Source organism: Puma concolor, chromosome A1 (genome assembly GCF_028749965.1).
Source record: "Puma concolor isolate L17-30 chromosome A1, mPumCon1.1.hap2, whole genome shotgun sequence".
NCBI lineage: Eukaryota > Metazoa > Chordata > Mammalia > Carnivora > Felidae > Puma > Puma concolor.
Genome location: NC_141667.1, coordinates 226842448 through 226868732, shown reverse-complemented (window position 1 = coordinate 226868732; position 26285 = coordinate 226842448). Strand labels below are relative to the sequence as shown.

The 26285-nt window shown below is 41.5% G+C and overlaps 1 protein-coding gene and 1 long non-coding RNA gene across 4 annotated transcripts in view; one reads left to right on the top strand and one right to left on the bottom strand.

The window, feature by feature from the left end:
• Window positions 1-1129: 1129 nt before the first annotated feature.
• Window positions 1130-25224, top strand: SERTM1 (serine rich and transmembrane domain containing 1). 3 transcript variants are annotated; one of them, XM_086713402.1, is made up of 3 exons: window positions 1131-1244; window positions 3059-3120; window positions 22600-25224. In XM_086713402.1, the coding sequence occupies exon 3, from the start codon at window positions 22799-22801 to the stop codon at window positions 23120-23122; it is 324 nt and encodes a 107-aa protein (XP_086569528.1). In that variant the 5' UTR covers window positions 1131-1244; window positions 3059-3120; window positions 22600-22798; the 3' UTR covers window positions 23123-25224. The 3 variants fall into 3 exon arrangements, with proteins under 3 accessions (XP_086569545.1, XP_086569528.1, XP_086569536.1); XM_086713410.1 differs by having other exon boundaries at window positions 1138-1244; window positions 3063-3120; XM_086713419.1 differs by lacking the exon at window positions 3059-3120 and having other exon boundaries at window positions 1130-1244.
• Window positions 22100-26285, bottom strand: part of LOC147584820 (uncharacterized) — a 106466-nt gene continuing 102280 nt past the window's right edge. The window contains exon 3 of the long non-coding RNA XR_015253638.1: window positions 22100-22317. This is a non-coding gene — a long non-coding RNA (uncharacterized LOC147584820). The remainder of the gene's footprint in view (window positions 22318-26285) is intronic.

The window sequence follows — 26285 nt, the reverse complement described above, 5'->3', positions numbered from 1 at the left end:
AAGGGCACTGGTAAGTAGGAGTAGTTGTGCACGTGTAAATGGTCACTAAGACGTGTGCATCATCCTTCTATACTGACTTGCATGACTCATTTTCCTAGCCATAGTTGGACCCCGCTCAGGGTGAGTGCAGCAGGACAGGAGGGAGCAGGGACTGGAGGAAAAGGAGCCATACCTTCACAGGGGCTCAGCCCTTCACCAGGCAAGTAAGTCAGAGCCAACTGGATTGTTGAATTGTCAGAGCAGAAGAGACCACAGACATCTTAAATGATCAGTTGAAGTAAGTTTTACAGTAAAAACAAAAAACAAACAAACAAAAAACAGGCATCCAGAGTCTTTAAGTGAAGATCACGAGGCTGATTGGTAACCGAAGTTCGTCTTGTCATTGAAAGGCTCCCTCCCTTCCCAGAGTTCTTTTAAGCTCTATGACCCTCTCTAAGCCAGTTACCCCGTAGGGACTTTTACGGTTGCCGGTTTCCCTGGCAGTGATGGAGACTGCGATCCCGTTCATTTCATCTGATGGTTTGGCAGAGGATTCAGAGGGGAAAGAAGAGAAAAGCACGGAAGGAGAGACGCGTGAGGCGAAGCCCGACACAGGATGGGGCAAAGTCCTCATGCTGCTCAGAGCTGGGCTTGCTGCGATCGACCGACCGGGGCTCGTGGTTTGGAGTGGGGGCTGCGCGGGACTCATAATAGATGTTTGAGTAAGAAACTTGGCAGGAAGCAGATGCTTTCACCTGCTGAGAAGTTCCTGAGCCCCCCAAAGAAACTGCACCCCCATAACTCCCCCCCCCACACACACACAAAGTTAAGGGCACCACACCTGCCTTCCCCAGATGGGGCTCCCTGTGCGAACGCCTCCTCCTCCTCCAGGATTTTCCAGCGCGGGCTCAAGCTCCTCCCTCGCCGGAGCGGGGCTGCTGTCCTCCAGCCAAGCGCCAGCCAGAGCAGCGGCTGGGGGGCGGCGGGGAGTGGGCCCCGCTCGCAGCCATTGGCTGTGCGGGCCGCAGGGGCGGAGGGAGACCCGCGGTCCCGCCGACTCGGCGGCCCCGGCTTCACTCCAGCTGCGCCCGCCGCCCGCCCGTGCGCTCCGGCGGCTCACCGCACGCTGCGCCTGACTTCCCCGCGGACGGCTTCGCGGGCGCGGATCGCAGAGACCCGGGGGCCTGCGAGGAGCTTGGCGCCGCCCTAGTCCCACCCGGGGTGCCGGAGCGCGGCCGGGGAGGTCGGAGCGTCCCGACCCGCAGGTCAGTGACAGGCTCCCGACGCCGCCCGAGCGCGGAGGCAGAGGAGTGGGGAGCCGGGGACGCGCGGGGTGCCGAGCGCCGGAGGAGGGCTCGCCCTCGGCGGGGAGCGCCCCGACTCCTCGCGTGGGGCGGCCTCGAGTTGCGGAGCTTCCACTCCCTCCGGAGCCGCCTCCCAGACTCTCCCCGGCTCCCGGAGGTTTGGCTCCTTCCCTGGACACCCCGAATCCATCCCATTTGTGGCTAGCCGTGTCCTTTGCGGCCCCCAGCAACCTCCGCAGGTCGGAGGTTCCAGATTCTCGGGATGACCTCCCTGGGCGACGTAATGGCCGTGGTCCCGGGAGCACCCGCTTTTGTCCCGGACCCAGAGAGCCGGGAGGACCTGCCCCCGCGTCCGCTGCTGCACAGATTGACTCCTCTGTGCAAGTGTAGACAGTTCTACATACACTTTGCAGAACGTGTTTCTAGGTGCATTGTTTGCTTTTTGCCTTTGTGGTTCGTGCGGTCACCTCTCCGGATTTCCAGGGTCATCCGGCCATTCCTCTACTCGCCACGCGCACACTGCCCGCTTTGCATCTTCCTGTGTTTGCGGGAGTCTTTTCACCCATCTTGGGTGGCTTCAAATCCGGGGAAGTTTTACCTGGTGCTGAACACTTGCGTTCCCCAGCGGTGGCTTCCGAGTTCCCGAAAAAGCCAGCCGCGCCAGCTACTTTCCCCTTTTCCCGGGTCTGAGGAGATGCTGGAATCCCGTGTTTCCCTGTCGAGGTGCGTGGATTACGGGCAAATGACATCCTAAATGATTTAGGAGAGAGGTGTGTGATGTGCCCCACTCCGGGTAGCAGAAGGATGCGTTCATTCACAGAAGCATCTTGTTGAGGACCAGGTTTGTGGCTGTACCTGCGCGCTTTCTGCCGCTGCATGCCTTCGGCCCGCCAGGCTTGGGTTGGTGTCAGACTCCGGGGGCAGGGTCTGTTTCCTAACCTCCTTCAGGTCCTCTGCCTGTTAAATTTCCTTCGTTATTTATTTACTTATTTATTTATTTTACTGAAGTGTGTAAGTACTTAGGTGGTTCTTTGTGGTGGATAATAGGATCCTATGGTTCTGGACATTCTCAAAGCCTTTTGGTCCAGTCCACGCTGTAGGTGCAAAGGGCGAAACCCGCAACGATTACGCCCTGGGGCCAACCCCAGGGACCACTCCTCAAGATGTTTCTCCTCTGGAGCTTTTTGCTTTACATTTTCTAGATTCGTTGTCAGACAACAGCCGATCAACAGAAAAAAAGCAAGATAAGTGATAGCGTTTTCTTTAACGGTTTACCTCCTAATGCAGTCTTGATGCCCAGTGCATCCCCCTTAAAAAAAAAAAAAAAGTAATTAGCTTAAAGTATGCAACTAGTCTGACTGTTTTAGCTTATTTGTACTCTAGCTCCTACAGATTCTTAAATCTATTTCGTGACTAAAATGCTTCATTTCGCTAAGTACAGAGGCGTCTTGTCCCCCTACCCCCACCATCCCACATGTACACAGCACCGCGCCTAGTTATAATCAGCACCTAGTTGATCCCTTGATGCACATCGCTCTCTGAAGTGTGTATTAGTGGGTCCAGCTCGTAACCAAGTTGCACTGCCACCACTCCCACAGGGCACGTCCTTCGAATGCTGGGCACTGTGGGGATGGAGAGCCATCTGCCAGCCTCCGAACATTCTGGGAATATGGAGCTCCAGAAAATGGGTGGGGTATTCCATTTCTGTGTTTTGATTTTGAGGCTTATTACTTCTTTGGGTTATGTATTTATTATTTTTGATTCTTCTACATAAGGCAGACTGCTCTGAAGAGCTCCACACTTGCTCATGGTTCTCATTAAAGAAGATTCATGTAAGGTAAGATACATTCCATTTTCCCTGCTGTTAGTGCAATTCAACAGATTTCATTTGATGTCTGTGATGTGCAAGAGCTTGTCAGGGGTTAAGAGATAAATAATGGTGTGGTGACATATGGCATCGAATCCATAAGAGGGTTTATTTGCAGGTTTCCTATGACTTTTTTTTTTTTAATGAGGGCAGATGAAGGATGGCAGTTGATTGGTAAGAATGATTAACCATACTAATCATTAAGTAATGTGGAGTCATACATTTATTCTTTTTTTTTTTAAGTTTATTTATTTATTTTGAGAGAGAGAGAGCACACACATGCACACAAATGGGTAGGGGCAGAGAGAGAATCCCAAGCAGTCTCCGCACTCAGTGCCGAGCCCGACATGGGGCTCAAACTCATGAACCATGAGGTCATGACTGGAGCCAAAATCAAGAGTTGGACGCTTAACTGACTGAGCCACCCAGAAGCCCCCATTTTTTCTAAGAATGAAAGATTAACCCATCACAAGCAAAACTCTCTGATTTGGCCTCTATGTAGATCTATGTCAGCCCATTTGATAATATCCCTTCTTCTCTAGGCTTGCTCTTCTCCTTGCACTTGTATTTTAATATCTTTTTCTTTTTTTTTTTTTTTAAGTTGTAGACTTGAAGCATTTTTATATTTAATTTGTTATTAGGGAGAAGCAAAACAAAATTATAATTGAGTTTTTTTTATTCTGCTCCTTTGAGTTTTTAAAATAGTAATTTAAGAACCTGGAAAACTATATTCCTAAAAGTCCCTTGACATCAGGTACTGTGTAGGTCCCACTTGACTGGCTGTTAGCACTGATGAGCCATTCCGTAAACGTCTGCTAAATGAAACCAGAACCCGAGAAAGTAGTGTTGCAGAAGAATGCCATTTTCTTCAAGTAGACATGTGTGGAGCATATTATATTATTATATTACTATGTCAATATAAAGCATCATGGGCTTAATTTTTATTATTGTTATTATTCCTAGGGACAGCTAAAAAAATACTAAAGCCTTTAACTTAATTAATGGAATAGGGAACATAACAAAGAAGCAGCTCAAACTAAGTGCATGAGTTGGCAAGATTCCTTTTAGCTAACAGATGTACCTAGAGAAATCAAGCCAGAGACATAGGTGCAGAAGTCCGTGATATGTACACATGTGGACCAGCCTTTGATTTAGAACCCAGGAAGTCTATCTATGCATTCACTGACCATGTCAGATCTAGGACAGCAGGCTGATGAGCCAAGTTCTGGGAGCCCTTCAGTTCTGATTGTGTTTTGTGGCGGTGTGCCTATGGTATATAGTTTTCTGAGTTACTCAGTCTCAAGACACAGTATGCCTCCTTCAGGAGTTCCTATGTATAGGATCCATGCTCATGTTCACATTTGGAACCAGAAAGTAATCACTGTTTAGTCTAATAAGTTTTTTGGCAACAACAAAAACCATAAAAAAAAAAAAATGGAGATTCTGAATAGTCAAGTAGCCATATACAAGGTAATAGTATCTCTAAGCATGAAATGGCACAATCCAACCAAAACAGTGCCAATATTTCAAAGCTCTGAATTTATATCAGGAACAGGATAGACTGCCATTAGTATTTCCTGAATTCCTAATTTTTAAATTCTCACCTATTAAGTTTTATTAAGATGGGAAATCAGTGGGCCCAGATTTATAATTTACATTATGGGCTTGATTGTTGATGCTGTTGATGTTGTTGATATTTTTGACTGTTTGATAGTGTTATAGACAGTAGTGAATGGGTATGGAAATTATAAGCCTGTAATACTTGCTAAACAGGGTAACTTAAAGTAAAATACCCGTGTATAATTTTTGATGTGAAACAAAAGGATAGGTGGCTGTTAGATCCTGTGTCAAATTCAGAAAGACACGAAGATGACTTATTCCAAGGTTAAAACACCAAGACAATTCATTCAACATATAAATTTGCTCCTCAGGGAAAGCCAAAATAGCAGCTTTCCTGATTAATTTGCCACAGTGGTCTGATACTGATTAGAAGTGCCTGGTAATTTATTAACTATTGCCCATTAAACCAGTTTGGTTCTTAATCACTTTCAATTTCCCCTGTGACCAGGATTCTAGCAGAGGGATCTACTCTTCTCTTTTCTTAAATAAAACATTCACGGTATCCCATAAAATGCAACTGTAATACAAAGAGCAGTTAAGCCCTAATGGGCAGATTGACTTATTTGTCTCAGCCTGAGAGTCTTAAACTTTGAAAGGAAAGGTACAAGTGAACCATTTCAAAGGTTTGTGTTAAGTATATGCAGTACAAAAAGGAATAGGAGGAGGAGGAGTGGGGTGGGGGAGGGAAAAAGGAGGGGGAGGAGAAAGAGTTCCAGGCTTAAAAGCCAGTTGCCTTTTCACTGCATATGCTATCATTAAATTTTATTTCTATTTTTCTAATGAAAACACCTTTATTGGTTTTTTCCTGATTATAAAACAATATATTTCTGTGTACCAAAATTCACATACATGCACAAAATAGGATGTAACCAAACATACCCATATTACCTGCTAACAAGAAATGTTAATAACTTGGTGCATAATCTCTTGTTTAGTTTAGTTTAGTTTACTTTTGCATGCCTCTAATATTGTGTAGCAGTGCTAGTAGTTCTTATTTTGTGAAAATGGAATCACACTATGCACTATTCTGAAGCTTACTTTTTGACTTAGGCATACGTGTCCAGCATCTTTCCAGGTTAGAAAATGTAGTCCTTTTTATTATATCAGAGTCCTCCATTGCATGATTCTAACATCATTTATTTAACCAATCCTTGACTCACGAACATCATGGTAGCTCCAGTGTTTAGCTACGGAATGCATCTTTGTGCATGCACTTAAATTTGTCTAACTTTATCCCATGGGGTAAATTCTCAGAATGTATTATTTATATTGTTCGCCTACAGTGCCGTACATTTTTGGATGAAATGGGAAGCACTCAAATAATTCATCTGATAAGCCTGGCACATTTTCTGCCCTTAAAAAAAAAAACAAACATTCTGGGGCATCTGGGTGGTTCAGGCAGTTAAGCATCCGACTTCGGCTCAGGTCATGATCTCACGGTTCATGGGTTCGAGCCCCACTTCAGGCTCTGTGCTGACAGCTTAGAGCCTGGAGTCTGTTTCCAATTCTGTGTCTCCCTCTCTCTCTGCCCTTCCCCCATCTCTCTCTCTCTCTCTCTCCACTAAACAAACATTAACAAAAATTTATAAAAAACACAAAAACATTTTTATTGATTTTTATTGATGTTTGACATTCATATAAAGAAGCACTCAATGTGAGTATTCATGTGCTCAACACACCCATGTAAATAGAACCCAGGTTAAAAAATATATATTTACTAATACTCTCCTTGATGACCTTCATATACCTTGGTAACCTGTCATTCTAACAATTCCTCATGAGAAAGTCCTTAGTGAGCTTGTTGACCTCGATTTCCATGAGTCAAGTGCAAGGTTAAGGGCACAGTTTTAGAGTGACAGTGGAATATTGACAGATTCTCAGACCTTCAAAAGGACTACTTGGCAACAAAGTTGGTCTGGTTCACTGAAATGAGTTTCCAAGATCTTTCCTTCTGTCTCCTGTCTAGTATCCTTATCATTTTTGGTCTCAGATTTGGACCTTCATGGCATATATTTTGATTCAAATGATGAATTAACCTCTGAATGACAAAAGAAACCGAGTAACATGTTTTTCACCTAATTTCTTCTTGTTGGCTGCCCAACTCAGCTCTGAGTATAGAGTGGATTTGGAACCAGGAAAGGATCCTAGGCTCCTAATTTGTGGTTTCAGCCACTAGCTATCTCCTTCCACCATCCTTTTCCAGAAGGTATATGAACAATGACCTTCAAATTTTAATTTACTTAACTTTGGAGACCTTGGCTTCCTGATTTATAAGTACTTCTAGTTACCCAATTCTATGAATAATGTTTTCCTTTTGTGGTTGCTTATTTACTTTTTGTTTTGGTATTGTTTGATTTTCTGAATAGAGGAAAATTAATATTAAGAGAGATCACAGGGAAAGAAAGAATAACTTAATATATGATAAATGACTTAAGTCAGTTCCAGAATGAATGAAAAGAAAAAAAAATTGCTTCTTTTCTGCTCATGTGTTTTCATTCTTTTTGTTCTTTTTCCAAGAAGCTGAGGTCTGGATTAGGGTGTTAGCACAATACCGCTTAGGATATCACTGCTCACATCACCATGACTATGATCCAGATGGAATGGTATTCAGAGTATGGTCCATGCATCAGTGCCAGCCCTTGAATCATTACTCACTCACCATGAGATATGGGACTTGAGCCAGAATATAAGGCACTAGTATACTTTTTAGTTTAGCTTTCTCCCTCCCTCCCTCCCTCCCTCCCTCCTCCCTCCCTCCCTTCCTTCCTTCCTTCCTTCCTTCCTTCCTTCCTTCCTTCCTTCCTTCTTTCCCTCCCTCCCTCCCTCCTCCCTCCTTCCTTCCTTCCTTCCTTCCTTCCTTCCTTCCCTCCCTCCTTCCTTCCTTCCTTCCTTCCTTCCTTCCTTCCTTCCTCCCTCCGTCTGTCTGTCTGTCTGTCTGTCTGTCTTCTTTCTGTAGTAAGACATTTGGGATGCTGGAAGCAGTGCTTTACAAGTTCCTCATTTCACAAGGACTCGTAACCCACATATTCCTGACAGAGACAAGTGGCTACTTTAAGTAGCAATGATCTCCAGTGTGGGGCTTTGTAGTTAAATTGAGAAATTTATAAAACTGTAAACATTTTCCATTTCTGTGCTGATTTTCTGTTGAATTTTGTTTTGCTCTGTTTTGGCTTTTAGGTTCTTTTGGTGAGGGGAGAGGTGAGCTAATTCTTGAGGTAGAGTGACTAACAGAGTACCACGGCATATGATGTTCCTGAATGAAGTAAATTAAAATTGTCTTCCTCTGTGATGATTGGAAAGTGGGTATTGTCCTTGATCCTGTTTGTCTCCACAGATGAATACAGTGCCAAGCGTTGTGATTGTAAGGGACTTAGTAATTTTCAAAGGATGGGATTATCATGAAGTTTAACTGAAAGAACATTTTAAATTAAAAACAATGTGTTCTATTTTATATCCAGTCAGGTCTTCACTGACTCACTATGGTAAACTCATGATTTTCATTGTGCTCTTCAAAATACATTTGTTACAATCCCTGATCTATGTTCACAGTATTGAATTTCAATATTTACAGCAGATTCCTACATCCTTTCCTTGGTAATCCTGGTGGATACTTGATTAAATAAAATTTTTGTTGACACAATTGCTTGATAAAAAGTATGCTCAGAGTTTGCTCTAGAACTTGAAACTATAAATTTTATTGCCATAACTAAAATAGTTATAAAATTTAGGGTGTGTTCCACATTATTCTTTACTATTGAGTACTTATCCTTTGAGTAATTGATATGACTTTATACAAAATCATTCATTCATTCAATAAATATTATTGCACATCCAAAAAATAGAATATGGAATACCTCTTCAAGAAGCTTCCAGTTTCTTCATTCCCTTACTCTTTTATTCATGCAACCATCCTACAAATGCTTATTGAACATCTTTATACAAGACACTGTGCTGGTTCATGGCTATAAAGATTAGTGAAATGGTATCCTCTATTTATGAGTTCATAGTCTATCAAAGTTTTAGAGAAACAGGTAAACAAATATAATAAGTATAATAAAATGTGAGAAATGCTAGTGTGAAAAGGTATAGAAATTATCATGAGAATGCAGAGAAAGGAGCCAGAAATTTGTGTAGAGAAAGTAGGTGGGGATTTATATTATGAGTGAATAACTAGATGAGACAAGAGGGAAGGCTTGAATAGAGTCTTGAAGAATGAACAAATTGGATTTTGGGTGGAGTTAGGGAGAAGACATATATAAATATAAGGATTAAACATATATGCTTTTAAAAAAAATGTGGGAAATCAAGAACAGTTTGATATGCTTGAACCACCAATCTTAGGAACAATGGGAAAAATGAGGCTGGAAAAGTAGCAGGTAGCCTGATAAAAAGGAACATATAATATAGCACAGGTAATATAGGAAAGGTCTTTTAGATTTGTTACTCAAGATGGTCACTATAAAAATTGTATATGCAATAGACTCCTGCATATAATAGTAATATTTTATCACCTTCCTGTACATAGTTAACAAGTATTTGTTGAATGAATAAATGAATGCACCAGAAAATATAGTTTTTCTTAACCAAAGGCAATACCACTGTCCCATTACTTGTATAATGAATTGTTTTTTTCCCATTAGAAGTAATGAGTTAGTCTTAATATCTTTACTATCTCTTACATGTTCCCACTTGAAACCCTTTGTGCATACTGAAGTTATAGCTGGTCAGGACTATCCTTACACGGTAGCACCTGATCATGTTCCAGATTATTAGGGAATATGTTTTTGGCCACACCAGTAGCTAATTCTCATCCCTTTAAGCCTCACTCTTGCATGAAATTAAAGTTCACCAAAATATCCTCTACAATCTTCTTGCTCACCACTGCCACAAGGGGGTTTTAACATATTATATAGACAATTCATGCAACTCTAAGTTATACTCAGAATTTGGCTTCTTTAATTTCTTGAATACCAAGCATAACCTCTGCTGTCATAGTAGAATAAGACCTTACATCAGTCAGTAGAAGGTAGATAATGGCTTACAACAACAAGTGCCAAGGTACACTTAGGTGGCTCAGGAGGTTAAGCATCCGACTCCTGGTTTCAGCTCAGCTCATGATCTCATTGTTCCGTTGAGTTTGAGCCCCACCTTGGGCTCTGTGCTGGCAGGGCAGGGCAGAGCCTGCTTGGGATTCTCTCTCTCTCTCTCTCTCTCTCTCTCTCTCTCTGCGCCCCTCCCAACTTGTACTGTCTCTGTCTCTCTCAAAATAAATAAATAAACTTAAAAAAATTTAACGGAAACACACACAAAAAAACAAGTGCATTCGTCATTAACACTAAGTATTGATAAGGCCAGCAAGGGTGGTGGTCCTCACCCAGCTCACCCGGGTACAGAAGCTGTCCTGTACTTAAACAGTTACTGCAGCAAAGGGAAGGGATGTGGCAAATCTCACATGGGCCTTACATTTTCTACCTAGAAATGACATGTCACTTTTTCCAGATTCTGTTGGCCAAAACAAGTCATCTGGCCACCCTAAAGTCAGAGGGGATGGGAACATGCAATCCTACAACATGCCTGGAAGGAGAAAGGAACAGCAGAAACACGTGAACAGCATGAATGACCACAGGTCTTGAAATTATCCCTCTTTTACCCTCAGGCTCCCTGGAGAGAAGGAAGGTAGTGAATATAGAGCATTTGGAGACACAGGGATACAGATTTGAATTCCAGCCCTGCCTCTAAGTGGCTGGGTGATCTTGGGCAAGCTTTTAAATTCTCTGATACTTAATTTTCTCATCCATTAAAGAAAAGCGAGGAGCAATAATGACTACCTTAAAGAGCTGTGAAGATGAGAGAAAATACACATGCACAATGCCTGTGTACACATGAACACACATACAAAATTAGTATATGCTTTTATTTAATAAATCCTGGCTGCTATCATTGATATTCTTACTGCTGTTTTCCTAAACTGGCGTGCTGGACATTCTTTCCCCTACGTAACATCCTGGGTATACCTTCTTCTGCCTATCATATCCTGGAGCCATATATATTCCCATTCTACAATTACTAGGGTATGCTCCCCCCACTCTCTTTCTCTCCCCTCTACCTCCTCTACTCTTCTGACACGATTTGCCCCCTACATTCCAGCGCACACCATTGAAATAAAAGAGAACTAAGACTAGATATAAGACTAGTGAGGGGCGTCTGGGTGGCTCAGCCAGTTAAGTGTCCGACTCTTTTAGCTCACGTCATGATCTCATGAAGCCCCATGTCAGGCTCTGGGCTCACAGCGAGGAGCCTGCTTGGGATTCTTACTCCCCCCCCCCCCCCCCCCCCCCCCCCCCCCCCCCGTCTGCCCCTCTGCTGCTTGCTTGCATGGTCTCTCTCTCTCTCTCAAAATAAATAAATAAACATGAAAAAAAAAATAGTAGTGAGTGAAGTGTGGACATGTGCTTCTGACCAAAGCTATTCCTACAACTGAATAAAATACATAGAGCCCACAACCTTAAAAGTAGATAGCCCCACCCTGATAAAGGAAAAAGTCAGTTAAATCTCATATAAGAGATACTTGTGGTTCCGTTAAATAAAACAATATTTCTTTATATTTTTAGAAGAATATATAACTATTGTGGTGGTCTTTTTTCTCCAAGTAATTCCTAATTATTTTTCAATTTCACCTCCTTATATTTTTAAGTGAAAACGCAAAATAAATTCCTAATTATTTTTCAATTTCACCTCCTTTTATGTTTTTAAGTTAAAAACACATTCTGGGAGAATTTGAGCCTACACTTGTTTATTGCTTCCCTATTGTCTTTGACAGATTCTTGAGTCGTTATCTAAAATGACAACAGGCTGCTAAGGACTTGATTTCCTCCTACACTTGATAGCCTGCCATATCATTTTGTTCCATGTTACAAGGAACATGTAGATATTCTCTTTGTTAGATAGAGAGCATTAAGGCTGGAATGTAGGGGGCAAATCGTGTCAGAAGAGTAGAGGAGGTAGAGGGGAGAGAAAGAGAGTGGGGGGAGCATACCCTAGTAATTGTAGAATTCTCCAGACTTTTGAGTTCACTGTACTGCCTAAGATAGAGACAGACAGACAGACAGAAAACGAGGGAGATAGAGAGCATTAAGGCAAGCACTGCTGTTTGGTCCACACCAAGGATTAGGAGGACCACAGGAAATCCCACGTGGGAACACGCTTTCCTCATGAGGACACAATGTCCTCTTTTCTGTCCCCTGCCCTCCCTGGTGTACCTGAAAATCCTGGTAGATGAGTAATTTCAGAGCCGTAAGAGAGCACTTTGTCTCCTTATAGTGGTGTTTTATGTAACCCCTGTCTAAAATCTGACTCATCTGGTACTCATCATTTTAGGGTACTTACCTATATTCACAGTCATATGATTGCTGATGACTGGCAAAAAGCACTATTAATATCAGTGCCCTCTATTTTTTCATTTGTAGCCGCATTTTGCAGTGACGATTGATGATTTAATCAATCATACCTATGTAATGAAGCCTCCATGAAAACCCAGAAAGACAGGGTTCAGAGAGCATCCGGGCCGGCTGTGCTGGGACGTGCTGGGAGAGGGGATCACTCGGCATGGAAGCTCTGTGCCCTTTCCCCATACCTTGCTCCATGCATCACCTGCTGCTGTCTGGTTGTTTCTGAGTTATATCCTTTTACAATAAACTGGTAACCTAATAAGTAAAATGCTCCTCTGAGTTCAGTGAGCTGCTCTAGAAAATTAATTGAAGCTGAGGAGGGGGGCTTGGGAACCTCTGATTTATCACCATTCAGAAACACATGTAACAACCTGGGGCTTAGGACTGGTGTCAGAAATGTCTATATTGCAGAGGAGGGTGTCGTAGGATTGAACCCTCAACCCGTGAAATCTGATACTATCTCCCGATAGTGTCGTTGGAATTGGAATTGGGTTGAATTATAGGACACTCTGCCAGTATTCCTAGAATTGCTTGTTGGTGTGGAGAACAGCTCCCCAGTTCTGCCTCACACACTGGAATTGGTGCCAGATCCTATTTAACCTGAAACTAATATAATGTCAATTACATCTCAATCAAAAAAAACCCCAAAACACCAACTATTCTTTCTTGACTCAAGATGCCTCCAGAGTCCCTAATATCTTTGGGTATTTAAATTGTAGGAGAGATGTCTGGCTGCTTCTGAAGATGACTGATGATGTAAGACAAACAATTGGATTTCATGATTCTGGAGGTCCAGATTGAGATTCAGACCAGTGGGTGATGGCAGGAGTGAAGTTAGGAATAAGGCTGGCTGGCAAGTCACCATTCCTAGTGTTTAGGCAGCATCTCCCACCACCATGAATCCAATTTCTCCGGCATATTAAACTTCCTCTAACGCTTCACCTCCAGTAACCATGGATTAGTGGGCATAATGAGCTGATGGTAGCAGCAAATATGTGAGGTTTTTCCAATGCCATTTGAAAGATTCCTTTGAAGAATCAGGCTTCTATCATTGTATATTTTTAAAAGCTCCTAACATTTTAGCTGACTTACAAATATCATACCAAGCCTATTTTCATTAATAGCTTTGGGGACAAGTCATTTTTCCCCGCAACTTGTATGTTGGGAAATTCCAAATCTACTGAAAAGTTGCAAGGATAATAACCATGCACACCTATAGATTGTTTAACTATAGACTTTAACTAGACTAAACCAATTGTGAACATTTTGACATATATGCTTTATCGTATTTCTTTCCGTATGTGTGTATAAATGTGTGTGCTTGTTTTTTGGGTTGTTTTTGTTTTTGTTTTTGGCTAAAACATTTGAGTGTTATTTGCTGATATTAGGGCACTTTTTGGCTACAAACTTTAACATGCATTTCCTAATAACAGAACATTCTCCTATATCACTTAGGAAATTTAATATTTATATAATACAATTATCTAGTGTGCTATCTATGTTTAAATTTCCCCGGTTGTCCTCATAATGTCCTTTATAAGAAAGCCATTTTTTCTTCTAATTGGCCAAAGGATCTTGCATTGCATCTGGGAATGGATCTTGAAATCTGCTCCCTATTTCTTTTTCTGAATATTCATCTGACTCCTAAATAATGTAATATGGCCAAAACTGGCTGTATCCAAAACAGCCTGCCTAAGCTGCCAATTACTAATCATTCTTCCTAAATACCCATTTTACTGTGGAAAGCATCATCATTGACTGTCAGCCGTAGAGGACCGGGGGAAAAATGGAGAACTTATTTAGCAAAATTCATATGTATATATTATGCTAAATACTGGGCTAATATCCAGAAGGGATGGGCAATTTACATACTATGTAATCAACTAAGGTTCTATTTGTAGTTATATTATGAGAGACAATGGCTCATTAATTCAAGTAAATGCTGTGCCTTGATTAAAAATGTCATCACGTAGAAACTCTGTGAGCTTGAGACTTAAAATGTAAGACCTAAAACATTTATATACATTTGTAATATTCAAATCTATTTTTAAGGAGTAGACTATAAAGCATCTTAGTTTAAACAAATACATAACTGTATTTGTAGTTGTCATGAATAGTGGCTTGCTTAATTATTTGATAATACTCAAGTTCTTTTCAGACAACCTGTGTCATCACTTTTTGTTTTTTAATTGTACCTATACATGTGATTTTATGGATAGAGGATAGCTATTAGTCTTTGGAATACTCTTATTTGCAAAACCAGAGAACTGGATATATTATATAATTTATATTCCTCTCTTCCCTCTGCTTCAATTATCAAGATATTTTAAGTAGAGGTGAAGTTTGGGGGTTAATTTATGGAGTGAATGAAATATTTACTACATATCCATTGTTATAAATTGAAAGTTTATGAGATGATGAAAATTTACAAGAAAATACATATAAAACAATAGGCATTTACAGAAAGAGGCAAACCTAAAGGTCCTCTTTAAACACATTAGTTTGGATGCCTATGGGAGACGGAAGGAAATGGAATGAGGAATCAAGATAAAGAGGAATCAATGAAGACAATAAGCTACAAACTGAGGAATCTACCTACTTAAAGAATTAGGCAGCAGTAGACCCAAACAAAAGTACTGGTTGGGAGGAATACAGTATCACATTTTCCCCAATTATAGTGAGTGGTCCATGGCTGCCCACTTGTGAGGAATCTGCTTAGACTTAGAGGGGACATCATTAAATGGCTGTTGAAAAACAAACGTCCAGGCTTTCCCCTATTCCCTTACAGCAGTTTTATAGGAACCCACAGTTCCCTGGAGCCTGAGAGAGGAGATTGGGGATACGTAGTGGTCTACATGTAAAGATTTAAAGAAAATTGTAACAATCACAAAATTAGGTTTACAAGGACAAATTTTCCCAGTGTCATACTCTATCAGGGGACTGTTACGAGAAATTCCTGATTAAACAAAAAATATATTAGAGCTAAGTTATTTTAGAGGCAGAATGACAGACCATGGAAGAGGAGAAAACACCATTCCATTCTGCTACCAGAGCATGATTTAATGAAAATTTTTTTATATGTGTCCAATCTTATTAAAAATAAGTAAGGTTTTTAAGTATACTAATGGTATGATTTAACCAATTTTAGCTGCTCCAGTTCTAGTATATGTGCTGCGGGAGAGTACACTAGCTGTTTTTCTTAATACACTTCTAAAATACTGGAAAAGATCAGATCCTAGTGGAGGGCGAGAACTGACCTGAAAGCCCTTACTAAAAATACTATAACATCTTGAAAGGCCAGTCTTGCTTCCTGCCTTCTTTCTTCCCACTGACTCATTTGGACATTGCCTATGATCCTCAAGTCATCATTTCTCTGGCTGTTCGCTTTTCCTTTAAATCAAGTGTTTAAGCACAGTGACCTTTCTTCCCTCTCCGTAGAAGATTTTCATTGTTCTGCTGCTTCTTACTCAGCTCGTGCTTCCTTCAGCCTTCAGGGTGCTACTTTTCTCATTCTGATTTGGATTAATTGTGTTAGCCTAGATGGGTCCAATATCCCCAGAGGGTAGGACCCGAGCCCTTCCTGGTCTTTTCTACACATCATAAAAGAATCATGACAATGCTATGCCTAGACCTGTCTTTGTATTTGACCTGTTTTTTAACCAGAAAATTATGCATTTAAACTATCTTATTCTAAAAGAGTGACATTCTTTTATTCTTACGAAGCAGTGTTTTGGTTGTGAAATCTTCACATGGAATATAAATACAACAAAAATTCATTAAGAATAATACTTTGAGGGGCGCCTGTGTGGCTCCGACTTCCGTTCAGGTCATGATCTCACGTTAGTGAGATGGAGCCCCGTGTCGGGCTCTGTGCTGACAGCTCAAAGCCTGGAGCCTGCTTCGGATTCTGTGTCTCCCTCTCTCTCTGCCCCTCCCCTAATCACATTCTGTCTCTCTCTCTCTTTCAAAAATAAATAAAGATTAAAAAAAATTACAAAAAGACTACTTTGATTTCTCCAGAAAAACAGTGTAATATAAATGCAAGGGAGGTCATACTATAATTACATTTGAGGTTGTACAAGATGGATGGTCAGTCATGTGTATATTCCCTTTTGAAATCCTTGCTTGTATACATGTTTTTTTAAACTTCAATCTACACCACTTTGTATATCAAGAAAGGTATATTCTGAATATTTTGTGAATTATAATTTATGTAGATGACGATTTTTTAAAGAATTAGTACAAACAGTTCATCTAGCATAAAAGCATTCTGAGTATATTTATTTTGTTAGGGAAATATTTTACTGGGCCTGAGAGTAATCCAGATTACCCTTACCACCAAGTCCTCACCAAGATAGAATTAGGAGACTGGTCTGGATCTAAAACAACTTGAAGACCTACCATAGAAATTGATTTTTTTAATGTTAAAAAATTTTTTTTTAGCTGATACTAAATTATTACTTTGTCATTTTAAAAATTTTCACCAAAGTACTATGAAAAAGCTCTGACTATATTCTGATCATTCATTTGAACAGTAGATAAAGAGAACTGTTAATTTTAATTTTTTGTCTAACGTTATCAGTCCAGATCCATGAATTCCAGTGTATTATTCAGAATCTTCATATTCTATATTTCTTCTCACAAGATGGTCTTCAAATTCAATATTTGATAATACATAGACTCAGTTTATTTCATCACTTGGTTTTATTTTTTATTGGGCTATGACAGGGAATCATAAACAGAATTCACATATAATTCTACCCTGCTAAGTATTATACTGACAAGAGCAGTTCTCAGACAAATATATGGATGGCTGCATCATCTTTGAATAATTATAGCACATAAGACAATAAACTTTATTTTCATTATTCCAAGACCAGGGGTAAGTATTTGCAACTGCAAGTGACAACTGACATTTAGAGAAGTGTGGGTGGGGCATATGTTATGTCAGCACCAACCGTCTCTCATCTAGCATGACCTAAAAGGCCATCAGCCAAAGAGAAAGCGTTCAGAGAGAGGATAATCGTGCAAATAGTAAAGGAATGGCTCGAGGTCTCATAGAAAGCATATTGTTTTTTAAGTAGAACTAAAACCAGCTTTGCTTACGTGTGATAAGGTCCCTACTAGATTTTGGAAATGATAGTTTCTATGTGTTCTACAGAGAAAGAGATCCAATATATCATTATGTTAATCAAATTCGACATTTGTAGACGGAAATAAGGATTTTTACCATGTCATGTTAATAACTTATCAACTCTATCAAATCATTACTGATGGTTTGAGAGGACAGCCTTTTGGAGAATGACATAGCAGGACTTGCTAATGATGAAAAGCTGATTCCGACATCCTAACAGCCAGGGTACTCTTTATGTCTGCACGGCAACAAAGCAGCTTATCCCAGTTTTCCACAATAAAAACCTTTCAAATAGTTGTTCTTCACATAGAAATGTATTGAATAAAGGTCAGAAACAAAGCAATTGCCGTGCCAGATTTGAGGCTGACTGTGGGCTGAGTTGTGGACACCATTACGTTGTAGAAGTCAAGGCATGGCGTTGGCTCCACCCATATGCAGGCCACCAGAGGTCTTGCAGTGCTTGTGTGTGCAGACTCAGAGGTGGGGGCCTGTCGGCTCTTTTTCCTTTTACCAGGCATGAAGTACGCGTCAGAGGGTATGCTTTTGTTCTTCTGAAACTTTACAGTTCTCATAATGACCCCATGGGAAGGAAAGCTTCCATTCTTCCAGAGGACTCACAGAGGTATGGTGCTGAGTGTCCTGGAACCAGAGACCCCCAGTCTGCCCTGTCTCTACTGTCTCTCCATCTCCCTGCCCCACTGGGCTCATGGTGACATTACACATCCGCTCTTCCTCACTTAAGTAGGTGACTGCCTTTTGTAGATTCCTCCCCGGCACAGGTTTTTATTCCAAGAGACAAAGGGAAAGCTGGCTGACCATGAACCAAAATATTTACACAAATCTTCATTTATAATGTTTTGATCTAGCTGTCTCATTTTCCTTTCTCAAATATCACTTTTTGAGGATGGCTCAGAAAAAAAAAAAAAAAAAACATCATAATGCCCACGTGGCTTTAGGTGCCACCCGAAATGAGAGGACATCGATGCTGCCCTGAGACAGGTCAAGGCTATGCATTTAAGATGAAGTCTCTCTTGGGGCGCCTGGGTGGCGCAGTCAGTTAAGCGTCCGACTTCAGCCAGGTCACGATCTCGCGGTCCGGGAGTTCGAGCCCCGCGTCGGGCTCTGGGCTGATGGCTCAGAGCCTGGAGCCTGTTTCCGATTCTGTGTCTCCCTCTCTCTCTGCCCCTCGCCCGTTCATGCTCTGTCTCTCTCTGTCCCAAAACTAAATAAACGTTGAAAAAAAAATTTAAAAAAAAAGAAAAGAAGAGAGAGACTTCATCTTAAATTTTTTTTTTTCAACGTTTATTTATTTTTGGGACAGAGAGAGACAGAGCATGAACGGGCGAGGGGCAGAGAGAGAGGGAGACACAGAATCGGAAACAGGCTCCAGGCTCTGAGCCATCAGCCCAGAGCCCGACGCGGGGCTCGAACTCCCGGACCGCGAGATCGTGACCTGGCTGAAGTCGGACGCTTAACTGACTGCGCCACCCAGGCGCCCCTCTCTTCTTTTCTTTAAACCTAATCTGTTTGGGAGAAATGGCCCAAGGTGCATCATCCTGAAACGTTTGTTTGATTTCATTTTCACAGTGCTACCTTTGGCCTCATTCACACAGTCACAAGGCCTGAACATGTACAACCTGCTTCATCCCGAACATTTATACACAGATTATCAAAACATCCACCAGAGAGAAGGAAGATTCACCAAATTTTTAAAACTTGAATAAGAAAATGAGAATCAGTGCCATCAAAACTAAAACAGTCTCTAACAGTGCAAATATTCGGTGGTTTCAGAGTAGGACAGTGAAACAAAATTTGCGTATCTGTCATTTAAAATTAAGAAGTATTGTGGAAATGATATTAAGTCTGAAATACTGGGAGGAAAATATTTAAAGGAGAAGGTATTTAATTGTGAAGTGTCGGACAATAACACAAACTTTCATTTGTTCATTTCTACCATTCTTCCAAGACCTCTTAGAAGATCAGATGCTCTCCCCAAAACTTCTTAGCCTCCTTTCCTGTAAACCCATTTCACAGACAGTTAAGGCCCACAGGGGCCCTTTTGTCTGAAAGTGAAGATCTTCTTGATGTGAAAAGTTTCCTTGGAATATTTACAACGTAAAGAGATGCCTTTGTTTTAAAAAAAGTGGTCTGGCAGCCAGCTGTGAGCTTCTCCACTGAACTGCTGACACCCTAGTGACACTGTCTGTGCCTCCAGCTCACCCCCAGAAAATGACAGTGTTGGGTAGCAAAGGTGGCTTTAGAAAAATCATCCAATTCCAGCTGAATCTATGACCTGCATGTGTCAGAACTGTAGGACCAGCCGAGACTTTGAAAGCTCTTCTAGCCTTTCTAAGCATTCAGAAGGAACTATATGTCTACTGGGACTTTACGTGGGATGGCCTTTTATAATTTTCTAAGTATGTTTATGGAGATGTTATCACATCCTAGCTCAGGACCTCTTGGTGAGGTAGGAAAGGTGAGTTTTATTGCACCAACAGGAAAACTGAAATGCCAAGAGTGAACAGCGAGCTTGCCCAGAGTAAGTGGCAGGTAGGAGCTAATGATGCAACTCTTCATTTTTCTCTTCCCATCACAGTTGAGAAAACTAAGAACACAGTTCAGGCATGGGGTCTAGTCCCTAGTCTGTCACTGTCTAGCTGTGTATCCTGAGTAAATCATGTCTTTGTGGCTCAGTTTCCTCATCTACAAAATGAGAATAATAATTCCTGCTCTACCGAGTAGCTGTGAGGAACACACAAACTGCTCAGTCCCCTCGTCACCCATGCTAGGAAAATAGGATGTAAAATCCTTACTACTCAAATGTCAGGAAAATTGAGACCAGATGGTATAAGGAGTGAGGATGGGCAGAAACCCCACGTCCTAGCTTATCTTTTAATGAGAGGTTTCTTTTGTCAGATCGGTTAGCTTCTTTCTCTCAGTTTCCTCAGCTAGATTTAGGAGGTCTTTCCAGAATACTAAGAATGTTTCTTCTTATTCATTCAGCCCATAAGGTTTCCATCCTAGTTTTCTTTCCTAATGATCTTGCTGCCTCTGAGACTATTTTCCCTAAAGATGAATGGCTAGGACATTTACATAAAAAGGCAAGGGACTGCCAAATCAGTGTGACACATTTTAGTCCCCCTGTGACTCTCTCTCTCTCTTTTTAAGGATCATTAGGAGCCTGTAGCAACTTAATGGAATTAAAATCACCAAGCAAAGTATAATGAGGAGTAGGAGTCAAATTACTTTAGGAACTACTAAGACACTGCATGTGGCCTACTCAGAGGAACTCACTAAGATCATTAGCCTGCATGACACCCAGCAGGGACAATCTTCTCATAAGTGTCCCCTGCTTCCCAGGGATCATTAATGCTGCTCAGCTCTGGCCACAGTGGCCAATGTCAGACCCTCAAAGAATCAGCCACTTAATTAGATCTGGAATACAGAAGGGAAAAGCAAGTTTTCTTTTTTTTTTTTTTTAATTTTTTTTTCAACGTTTATTTATTTTTGGGACAGAGAGAGACAGAGCATGAACGGGGGAGGGGCAGAGAGAGAGGGAGACACAGAATCGGAAACAGGCTCCAGGCTCCGAGCCATCAGCCCAGAGCCTGACGCGGGGCTCGAACTCCCGGAACGCGAGACCGTGACCTGGCTGAAGTCGGACGCTTAACCGACTGCGCCACCCAGGCGCCCCGCGGAAAAGCAAGTTTTCAAGATAAAATGCAGGGCAGAGTTTAGGAAGAGGGAAAGCCAGGGGCAGAGTGGATTTTTCACATTAGCATTTCATTCTATCTGACAGGAGGAGGTTTAGAAATTTACAACAAAGGGATCTAATGCCACAGAGAGCTAGGAAGAGCCTCTTTTCTCGACTTGAAGAGTCTTTTTTTTTTTTTTTCAACGTTTATTTATTTTTGGGACAGGGAGAGACAGAGCATGAACGGGGGAGGGTCAGAGAGAGAGGGAGACAGAGAATCGGAAACAGGCTCCAGGCTCTGAGCCATCAGCCCAGAGCCTGACGCGGGGCTCGAACTCACGGACCGCGAGATCGTGACCTGGCTGAAGTCGGACGCTTAACCGACTGCGCCACCCAGGCGCCCCAACTTGAAGAGTCTTCTGCCCAGAGGGATCGATGCATTCCGCGCCTCCACGTGGACTTAGTGGGCTGGAGGCCGAGGCAGAAACCGACTGTGACTTTGCCAGTCATGGAGGAGAGGGTGTCTGAGACATGCTACACCCACACTCAGAGCCTGGGGAATCATGCCGTCTCCTGCTTGCTACCTGCCTTTCAGTCTGCTTTGCCTGTCTGTTCCTCACAAGGACCACGTTAGGAGCGAGAACATGGTCAAGGGCATACTCTGCCTCCCGGCTGCCAGAAAATCATGCCTTCTCCACACCCAATAAACACACATACACACACTATCAACTCATTTTGGCCCAACCTCTACAATTCACAAAGTGCTTCCATGGCTGTTTTCTTGATAACACAGGTGGGACAGGTGCTATACATTTTACAGATGGGAAAGTGAAGCTCAGAAAATGTAGGCAATTTGCCCAACTTCCCAAAGGTAAAAGGGAATTCGGACCTCAAACCTAAGTCTCTTGACAGCAAATCTTGTACTTTCCATCACTCAGAGGGAATCCAACCTTTTTTCTTCTAAATTAATCTTAAGTTTTTATTCAGTGCTAAAGTATGCACTAGAACGTACACAGGTAGATAGAAAAGAAATATGAAGAAATGGCCCCTCATTTCAAGGAGATGAATTTTTATAAACAAATCAGAAAATTATAAATGTTCAACAAGAAAGCAAACTTACCTGCACGGCGTGATTCTTCAAAGTATAGTAGAGATAAATCCTGGCTGGGAAGGTGCTAGTGGGCTAGAGGTGTGCAGAGTTAATTTTCTGGAGAAGAGAGGTTTGGCACTGACTTTCTGGGTCCTATTCTCAGATCATCCACTTGGAGCATCTGTTGAAATCACAGCAGATGGAACACATCAGAAATGTATTTTCCTTTTTACTTATTTTAGTTCCTTGGAGAATCCTGGTACCTGGGGTACTGCAGCGGTAAAATGAAATAAAAGTTTATTTTTATATCATCATTTGTAATATCATAAGCATTACCTGTTCCTGGAGAAGTAATTTCATTCCTTTTCCTTCTTGAAGTGAAAACTGGAAATAAGACTGAAGTGTGATATTTTGTGAATAACGCATTCAGTTGTTCTTTTTTGTTGTCTGTTTGTTTTTGCAGGGCCAATGGACACCTGATCCCCTGCTGCCTTTGTTTGAAATCCAAGAAGTTTCCTTGTGCTGATTTAACTGCCTGCAATCTTTTCTATCATAAAAAAACAAAACAAAACAAAACAAAACAATGCTGATTCTGTCCATTTTAACCCCTGTGTGAAACTGACTTTTAACATACTTGTGCGTTCTTTGACCCTCCATGAAAGATGTCTGAACCTGGCTCTTCATCTGTATTTTCGGGTAACGTGGAGAATGGAACTTTCCTTGAGCTCTTTCCTACATCCCTGTCCACATCGGTAGACCCTTCCTCAGGCCACCTGTCAAATGTCTACATCTATGTGTCCATATTCCTTAGCCTTTTAGCGTTTCTGCTTCTGCTTTTAATCATTGCCCTCCAGAGGCTCAAAAATATCATCTCTTCCAGTTCCTCCTACCCAGAGTACCCAAGTGATGCTGGTAGTTCTTTCACCAATTTGGAAGTCTGTAGTATTTCCTCTCAAAGGTCCACTTTCTCAAACCTTTCCTCATGAAGAACACAGAAGAATTCTTGAATGCTGCAGCAGCCTCGGTTTTCCCTTGCAGGAAGTGTCACATGAAGTAGTTGCTTCATGAAAGAAATAACCCCCTTTCTTTTCCAACCAATGAGACCTGTGTCTCCTCCTTCACCCCTAATCTCTCCTTCCAGTCATGACACTTTCCATTTGTGAATGTAGGAGTTGATGCTGACTCAGAGAAATGTGTGCAAACCTTAAGGGGCAGAATTTCACACAAACCACCTGACCAATCCGGAGCGGACTTCTTGAGGGTGGATCGGTTCATTTCACTCTGCTGGACACCCGAGGTGGAAATCATGCGAGGCGGCCTCACAGTGGGTGCTGGATACAGACTCTTGCCCTTCATTTCCCTTACAAAACTGTGAAACCAACTGAGCTGGCAGGAACTGGCAAAATTAAGTCTGAGCTACTTAGAAGACATTTTCCATACTTAAAAGATACAGTGGAAACATCAAATTAAAAAAAAAAAATCAATTTAGATTTAATGTATAACATTCCTATAACCGGAGGCAAAATATGGTAAATGTTTTCACTTTAATAAATGAAAATCACATTTATTGATGAGTAAGTCACTATGGAAAAGTTTTGGAAGAGTAACTTTTAATAGCAAGACAAATATGTGTTATGATGCAGTCTGTGATGTATTTTTGCCTCTTGGTTTTTTTTTTCTACTTATGTTATAGTCATAATACTCCTACTGTTGTAGAATTCTTTGTGATAATTGCTGTTACTAAGAGAAACACCCTAAGAGACACTAAGAAGTTTTTATTTTATAGCTATACTTTCTATTAGTGGAAATTAAGCATATGGAAAAATATTCATTTAGTTCTGTTTTCTGCAGTAATAACTCCTAGCAGTCATGTAAGCATGTTCCTTTATTCAGTTTCATAGTCTTTATAATTTTAGTGCAGAATTCTGTTAAGGCTCCCAGATGTCAGATGTTTGTTCACCCACATTAGATTGCAAAACTTAAGGGACTAAATTGCTATTTTACATATTATTATATACTCCATGAATGTGACATGTCTCTGGTAATTAGTTGTCCTATGTTAACATAACACTTTGAATTAGAACCCCGGGATGTGGGTTTTTATTAGAAATTATAGACATTCAAGTTGTGTAGCTGCTGAGAACTTAGTGATCCTGGGAGCCCCATACTATGTTCACCCAAACACTGAACTTGGGGGCTTTGTCCATGAAGTGAGGCATACCTGTGAGCACAGACTTAGAAGACGGAAGAAATCAAGCTCCCCCTAAAAACAAAGCAAATAAACTACAGCTTCTTTAGAGTGAGAACTTTAATTTAATTTTTAAAATAATAAATGGCCCACAGCATAAATAATGAAGTTCATCAGCCTACAGAACCCACTGCATCAACATGCCCCATCTTCCCACGGCAAGTGGATCATTTCTTGTCCAAAACATTTCCTAACCTTCAGTAGTGGAGTTTCAGTACATCCTTTGGATTGATTGTGCAGGCGACACTGTCTAGTAACTCGAATGGGATAAAGAATCCACCATTTTTACAAGGTGTATTTTTGTCATTCCAAAATGCTGAGACAGATGAGGACTGGTGATGAGGATCTGAAGGTTGTTTGTTTGTTGTTTTTTTTTTCTTAAATCCATAAGCTTCACTTTAAATCAGACCACATTGAACTATTTATATGAAAAATGTTCCCAGACACCATAAGACCTGCACACAGTTGCTGTCCTAAAATGTGTAATTAGTGAAAACGTGGTTTCTGCTGCCATTTCAAGCATGGCAATGTGTTGCAGTGTTATCATGTAGTGTAAATGCTGGACTAGAAGAACTCCATTACTTTAGATCATTATCAACTGTCTCTGAATGTGTGTGTGTGTGTGTGTGTGTGTGTGTGTGTGTGTGTGTGTGTACTAATGTATATATATATTTTCACACGCTCCCAATTAAAAATTCTGTAAAAACTACAGGATAACAGAGGCGTCTGTGTTATCACCTTTGCTTTTTTGGTTAATTTTGTGCTATTTTGGTTATTGAGGAAGAAAGGATATGGACCAAGTGATTTAAAAAAAAATAAAGTAACAAGTTTGCCACACAATAGGATAATCTGAGTACCATCTGTTCTAAGGGTAACTTTATATTCTTTCCTTCTGAAAGAGATACAAGGACTTCTGAAAGTAAAACTGCCTTTAAAAAAAATCTGCAGGTAGATCCCCCTCCCTGCTGCTGCAGTGGTTCTTGCTCTCCAGATTAAGTAGAGTATTTAAAAGCAACATTCGCAAATGTGTATTAGGACTTGTCAAGCTTGCCAAGATAACGGATTGCACAATTTGAGATGAACTTGTCCAGGAAGTTCAGAAAGGTTGGACGACTGGTTTATAAATAAAGAAGTAGAGCCCACTGAAAGCCTGGTTCTTCTCTTATTGTTTTCAGTGAGGTGGTCTTCCCTCTTAGGGAGGCTTTTCCATCACTCTGTCTGCACATCCTCTCTGAAGCAGGGTCCCTAATAAATGAGTGACCCTGATCTCAGCCTCTCCCCACCCTGCAAGAGTCCCCCACCCTTGGGGCAGTGAGTCGCACACTTCCCTGGTCAGAAGATTCACCTACACACTTGGAAAATACCCTGGTTTCCAGGCCACAGCCCAGACCTCAGGAGCGGAGCCAGAAAACTGGTATTTGTAACAAGGGCCCTGGGTGATGCTTGTGATCAGTGGGACACATGGTGGCAAAGGAAGGGTCACATATATTGCTCTAGTGTATTTGCGGAGGTCAAGAGCTCTCACCTCTCATTTACTGCCTGAAACAACTGCTGTATCTCCAAGCTAAGTTGCCCTCCTATGCACAGCTTAAAGCACCCCCACCCCAAACCTACTCACTTTCCTGCAAGGGTCTGAGCTCCAGGCCACCCTCCTCAGTGGAAAGCTATGGCCATCGTACTGGGCTCAGTGCAAGAGGGACGTGAGGAAGGTCACATCCCTTCTTCCCCACAACACCATTTTCATAAGACCATGTGCATATAACAGACAATGGCAGACGACTGAGGGCTAACTGACAGGATTTATAAAATGAGAGAAAACATTTTACATTGTATTCTCACAATCCAAAGGAAAACAATGACACAACTGAAAAATGAAACATTCTCAAGGAGAAATGCCAGTT

Excerpts from the sequence above, each read along its gene's own strand:
- SERTM1 (XM_086713419.1), top strand. The coding sequence starts at position 22,799 with ATGTCTGAACCTGGCTCTTCATCTGTATTTTCGGGTAACGTGGAGAAT.